Genomic DNA, 6,920 nt, shown 5'->3' with positions numbered 1-6,920 from the left:
ACAAAGAGTATTCTGTACTATTTTAATTCACAAATTGTGAATATAAATATGACCCTTAAGATCATAACTTGAAAGTACAATACATGTTCCACACTATATACAAACTGTGAGGTATTAAAATTTAATACACACATAAGAGAGGAAGAAATCCATAAAAAAATGTGAATAGATCTAAACTATATAAACCATATATATACTGAAAATATGAAATTATAATGCTAAAGGTAATATCTGCTTACCTTAGGCCTGTATGTGGTAATTCTTTATTCTGCCTAATGACAAACCAATAACACCAACTACTTTTATAAAAATTGATTTACATTTAAAGAGAAAGAAAGTGACAACTTTTTCTTATCATGACTTTAACTACACACTGCTAATATTCAAAAATTTCTAACACCTTGCAAGCTACTTTAACTTAAGCTAGGTAAATTCTCTGATGTGAATCAAGAATTTCTATTGTGTCAATCCGACAACTTAAATTCTACCTAAAGAACACAATAACTGGGGTGGTATAAGATATCCTCACTAGCAGATCTATTTACTGGTCACACAAACTGTGAGGAAAATGTGTCATAGCTTTGTGTAGCCGAGAGTTGAGAAGACTGGCTAATGTTCACTTGGGGTGTTGGACTGGTTATCATAACAAGAGGATTTGGATCTTCGCAACTAGAGGTGATTCCATTATTACTATTTGTGGACTTGCCAGACATTGTGACTTCCACAGTTGCATTGTGATCTGGATGAACAGATGATGGGGTTAAAGTTGTGGCTTCTGTCATGACTGGTATATCATCACTGGTGGTAGGAACCTGGTAAGTGACATAGGTCCAGCTGTGAGGAGCTGCTCCAATGACAGAGCCACCTGCTACACTAACACAGTTTCCAGGAAGGACATGACTTGGCAAAAGCTGTCCAGGTACCATCTGGCCTGGAACAATTTGGCTTGGTACAACCCCCACAGGATAAAGTGTTCCAACTGATGTTGTGGATGGCATTTGTGCTTGACAAGTGTAGGTCCTATCATGGCACACTGTCATGTCTCCTGGGTAGCCTGAAACTGGGGTAGATGCTTCAACCAGATGTACACTGACACTACTAGGTCGATTCATTCCTTCTTCATATTTATCGCCTTCTAGACTTCCAGGAAAGTCCAGCTTGCTGCCTTGAGTGTACATATACTGCGTCATACTTTCTTCCGGGAGACCAAGTGATGCTGCCAGGCTACTTGCCACAGTTGACAAAGCCTCAGCCTCTGATGATGAGTGTGAGTTTATGCTTGTTAAAGTTTCACACATTCCCTCAACACTCAAGCTCCTTTCTTCCAGGCTCCTGTCAGGTACATTTTGTGGATCATTAGAGGACAAGGTTCTTTCTTCCTGCTGTTGAACTTCTGTTGTTTGTTCCCCTGTGCATCCAGTTGAAGTTTGTGCTATATTATGAAGAGCTCTGTGGTTTGATTTACAGTGTGCCTTCAAATTATATGATCGGGCAAAAGTCTGGGGACAATATGGACACTTGTGGCTAATGCTTGGTTTATTTTGACACAACTTAGTTTGCATGTGGCCCTGCAGAGCTCCAAAAGAGCGAAATGCAACTCCACAAACAGAACAAGTGTAATTATCTGCATTGGCATGTTGTGACCTGTGTTTCAGTAAGGCTGCTTCAGTCATAGCAACATGATCACAAAGATCACATTTTGGAAATGTTATGTTTCTAGGTGTTTTGTTGTGTTCTGTATATAAATGATATGCCAACTCCAGCTTCCTTCCTGGTCTAAATCCACAAATGCTACACAGGCGTGCCTCACTCTTACTGTGTACATCTTTCATGTGCTGTTGATAACTACAGTAGTCACTAAACTCTAACGGCTCATTAAGAAAACAGGTAAAACAAGCATATGGTACACTCTCAACATTTGCTAAAATAGCACTGCTTTTATCTTTATGCTCATATAACACATGCTTTTTGAATGCAAAGTATGTTGTAAAGGATAAGTCCCTACATTCGGGGCAGTCAAAAGTTTGAGAACTTTGTGCTCCTCTTGTGGTAGAGCTGTCACCCTTGGGTACAGAACTTGTGGGACTTTTAGAAAGTTTACTCCCTGGCTTAGCTTTGGATTCATTTTCACTTAAAACAAGATACTGAACTTTGGATTTCACCAATTTTCCACTGCCTGCCTTGTCATTTCCTTTTTTGAGAATTTTAAGTCGTATGTTTTTCTTGTCTTTTACTAAATGAGGATATTTTTTCAAAACCTCAGAGATAATTTTTGCATGATTAGACATGTCACCCTGACTTACACCTTGACTAGTTGACTGGCTTGGGGAATTGCTATCTTTTTTGTTCTTATTTTTCACATTTCTGTGACTAGACTGAGATTCACTGGTCTCTGACTCCCCAAGAGCTAGGTTCACAAGAACTTTCTTTTTCAATGATAACGTAAGTTTGACAGGAGAAGATACATCCTCACTTGATCTGAAACTTCCAACAGTTTTTTGGACATCCAGAAGTGACTGTGATGGTTCTTTTGAATGAGAATAAGTTGCAACTTCATTAATTAATTCATCGTTCTCGTCTAGAGGAAAAGAAACACGCTTCTTTGTTCCTATCTTGTTCTTATCTTTTTTTCTTTTTAGTATTGATTTCACTGATGTGCTTGATTGATGCATTCCTAGAGACTCATTTTTAAGATCATCAGGTGTGTGAGATGAGCAATCTGATGTGACACAAGAGCCACTGTGCATGAAATTCATGCTGTTGTCACTTGATTCAAAGGATTCCTCTAGGTTTGACTCACTGTCATCAGAGTCTCTATCTTCTAATTGTCTGCAAATATTGGAAATTTTCTCCATTAAATCATCACCATCTCTTCCAGCATCATCATCGACTATATTTTCATTCTCTTGAGCACCCACTATGTGGCCTTTTGATCTTGCATTCAAACTTATGGGAACATCTTCTATGACTGTGATGGCATCATCCTCTGCACTGTGTGATGGAGCTGGATCATTAGATGTAGTGTGTGACATGAAAGTATATTGATCATGTGGTTGTACACACTGTCTTGATGTAGGTGAGCTGCCTGTAAGCCCATCTGAACTTGGTGAAACTGAATTGCATTTGGGAGAAGAGACAGTTCCAGATGTCGTTACATTAACAAACTTTTGCTGCAAATCTGAACTGTCTGCTGAGGTAGTATGTGTGGAAGATAAGAATGCTGTGGTAGGCTCCTGCCCTTGAATGGAAGTTGAAGGAAAGAATGAAGGAACATTTGAACTCTTTGAAGACCATGTTGCAATTTTTACACTAGCATTTTCAGACTCCTCCTCCAGCTCAAATCTTGTGGGTCTTGCTTGCTCTGCTGGTCTCTTTCTTCTACAGGAGGAAAAGGGAGACATGTGAATAAAAGGCATCTAGCAAAAGCTTACATCTTTTACTCTAACACAGAAACCTGATTAAAAAAATGGTCTAATTTACCTCTATATCCTTTTGTCTTTTTTCCAAGTCATGAGCAAAATTACAGAATTATCTTTTATACTTAACAAAAAGAAATGGCATATGTTAGTAAAATTATACATACATATACATATACATTGTATCAGTGTTGGCCAAACTGGGGTCCGCAACATAGAGCATAGGGGTACGGGAACAAACAAGGAACACACACGCTTCACAAGTATTTTTCAAGCATTTTGTTATTAACTCACCTTTTTTATTTGTGTATTAAAGTCAAATTTTTTTACCAACACTCCTGCAATACAGTCTTTTCATAATTAGTAAATTATTTGCATTATCCTAAAAAAAACAGTTTGTTTAGCCATTGTGTACATACAAGAAGGAAATAAAGGGTACAATAGGCTAAAATGTTTGGACAACACTGCACTATATACATATATATATATATATATATATATATATATATATATATATATATATATATAAATCTATCCACACACACACACACACACACACACACACACACACACACACACACACACACACACACACACACACACACACACACACACACACTCACTCACTCACTCACTCACTCACTCACTCACTCACTCACTCACTCACTCACTCACACACACACACACACACACACACACACACACACACACACACACACACACACACACACACACACACACACACACACACACACACACACACACACACACACACACACACACACACACACACACACACACACACACACACACACTCACTCACTCACTCACTCACTCACTCACTCACTCACTCACTCACTCACTCACTCACTCACTCACTCACTCACTCACTCACTCACTCACTCACTCACTCACTCACTCACTCACTCACTCACTCACTCTCATCTACTAATGCACATATAAATATATATATATATATATATATATATATATATATATATATATATATATATATATATATATATATATATATATATATATATGTGTGTGTGTGTGTGTGTGTATTTTAGAGGAGCAGAAATGGATAAAAAAAATCTTAATACATACCTGACAGCAGCATTTGCCTGTGCAATTTTCTGACTATTTGTGACAAGTAAATATATACCGTCACCAGCTTCTTCTTCTTCTTCTGGTCCACTACCTGCAGCACCTGTGAGATAACCCCTGAGATGAAATGAACTGTCTATATACAAAGCATGCAAAACATAGTCTTAACATAAGACGTTTCAAGGATAGTTTATTTTTGAAGTTTTAGCAAACTTTGGCATCATTACACAAGAAACCTAATTATCTGACTCTTCATTGACAGATATTACAGACTAAAATGCTGGTGACTGAGGAAGTTGTCAATAATAATTAAATCTGTGAGAAACAATGCATAAAGCAATGGCATGGCCTGAACTGGATGTACAGTAGTAATACAGACAAAAAAATGTATGATTATGGATATGCATTTCTAGGAATTATATTGTATAGCCATAGATATTTTGGTTTTGACAGTCACACAATGATCTTGGTAAAACACAATATTTTGAAAAAAAGAAAAAAGTTTTACATCTAATATAGTAAGTTTCTTCTCTGGAATTAAATGAGGGTGTCATTAATACCTGCAGAATTTGTTGCACTTAAAACTCTATGGATACACTACAAAATATTCCATCAATATGGTCCACCAAAATGAAAACACTCAAGACTGTCATTAATTACAGCATCATCCAACAACAGCTAGATTTTTTAACTTGAAACACCGAAACTCAAATTTGCAAAAGGAATATTCAAGAGAGGGACATAATTCATACTTTTGACTTTCAGAGCCTCTCTGGAATGATTAGGGGCAATTTATGGTACAATTGAAACACCAGAATTTGAAGGTCAAAAATATCAAGAAAAGGGATTGTTTTTATCTGAATAAATGGAGCCACAAAAACATAAAACTTGCTATTACACTCCCTCACACAGAATAATGCCTATAAAATTGAGAGAAATACCAGTTGATATAATAATTCTTCATATCTTTGTCTCTACTGTGGCTGCAGAAGAATACAAAAAAGGAAGACTATTATTCAGACCTTAACACACTCATCATGGAACACAAGATATTCAATGATCAATTGTTATCTATGCAATTTTACCCCACTGGACACAGAAGCTTCACTGCCATCACATAGCTCAATATACGGGCCTTACGGGAACGTCCCTGAGAATGCCTACCTTACTCTACTCATTTTATTGTAAAAAAAAATATTGGTTAGAGGTAACTCATGGATTGTTTTTACATAACATAGAGTATATAATTACGCTTTGTCTCATATATCATTTTGACCTTGGCTCCCCATAGGGGGAGGATACCCCCCATTTTTTTTTTATCATTTCTGATTTGTCTATTTTCTATTTTATTTTTTATTATCATCTTTTTTAATGTTTGAAAAATAAATGTGTTAGACATCAAAAGTCATATGGCACTATGGTAAAGTATTGTGTCGGAAAGGGCAAAGGAGAGTTAAAGATTACAATGATATGTGTTAGATGTCAAAGGTTTGAGAGCGTTATAGGATAGTATGGTAGTGAAAGGAGAAAGAAGGAGCAAGTGAACTAAACAGAAATTAGTAGAAAGGAGAGGGTTAAGGAGGTAGGGCAATTGAGGGAATTATAGTGAATCTGTCACTGGGGAAGGTATAGGAAAAATGTTCTAGGAAGAATAGAGATAACTATTGAAAAGTAGGAGAAGCATCTGGGAGGGGAAGGTTTTAGATGTCAAAGATTAACGGGTGTTATAGGAAAGTATGGTAACGGAAAGGGAAAGGAGGTAGGTAGGATAAAAATGGACCATATTGGAGGTAGAGCGATAAAGTGAATCTGTTACTGGGGAAGGAACAGAGATAATAGGTGATAGCAATAGATATGGTTGTCTTAATAGTAAGGGATTAGGTATCTGAGGGTTGAGATAAGGGACCAGGAGTAGGTGAAGTAGTGTCTGGGGATTCGACAGGGACGGTGGGTTCTGGGGAAGGGTATTGTGATAAAAGAGATTCACGTGTGTATCCAGGAGGAAGTGGGAGGGATAGTGGGGAAGGATGGGGTTTTGGGTGGGTTTTGGTTTGGGTGGTTGAGAGGATGAGGTATGTGGAAAAGAATTAGGTTTTGGAGGGGTTTTTAGTTTGGTTGGTTGAGAGGATGAGGTATTTTGGGAAGGGATTGGTGGAATATAAGGGGGTAGGGCAACTGAGTGAATTGAAGTGTATCTGTGACTGGGGAAAGAGTAGGGACATTTATCAAGGAAAACAGAGGTGGCTGTTGGAGAAGTACGAGAAGAATCCAGGGGCCGAGAAAGGGAGAACGGAGAAGGTGGTGAAGTATCTGGAGAAGGGTCTGGAGAAGGACACTGTTGTGATAGAGGGGATTCGTGTGAGTGTTCAAGTGGAAGCATTAGAGAGGGTAGAGTAA

General features: G+C 37.8%; 1 protein-coding gene across 6 annotated transcripts in view; it reads right to left on the bottom strand.

Moving 5' to 3' along the window:
• The window catches only part of LOC113823408 (serine-rich adhesin for platelets), a 49,313-nt gene that overhangs the window by 1,433 nt on the left and 40,960 nt on the right, over nucleotides 1-6,920 (bottom strand). For all 6 annotated transcript variants that reach the window (XM_070129790.1, XM_070129789.1, XM_070129788.1 and 3 more), the window contains 2 exons: nucleotides 4,524-4,626; nucleotides 1-3,378 (listed from right to left, as the gene is read on the bottom strand). The exon at nucleotides 1-3,378 is cut by the window's left edge and continues 1,433 nt beyond it. In XM_070129790.1, the coding sequence (XP_069985891.1) occupies nucleotides 549-3,378; nucleotides 4,524-4,626 (2,933 nt within the window). In that variant the 3' untranslated portion in view covers nucleotides 1-548. The remainder of the gene's footprint in view (nucleotides 3,379-4,523; nucleotides 4,627-6,920) is intronic.

This window comes from Penaeus vannamei, chromosome 14 (assembly GCF_042767895.1).
Source record: "Penaeus vannamei isolate JL-2024 chromosome 14, ASM4276789v1, whole genome shotgun sequence".
Classification (NCBI taxonomy): Eukaryota; Metazoa; Arthropoda; class Malacostraca; order Decapoda; family Penaeidae; genus Penaeus; species Penaeus vannamei.
Note: the sequence above shows the minus strand (reverse complement) of the source record. Positions and strands in the feature narration are given on the sequence as shown.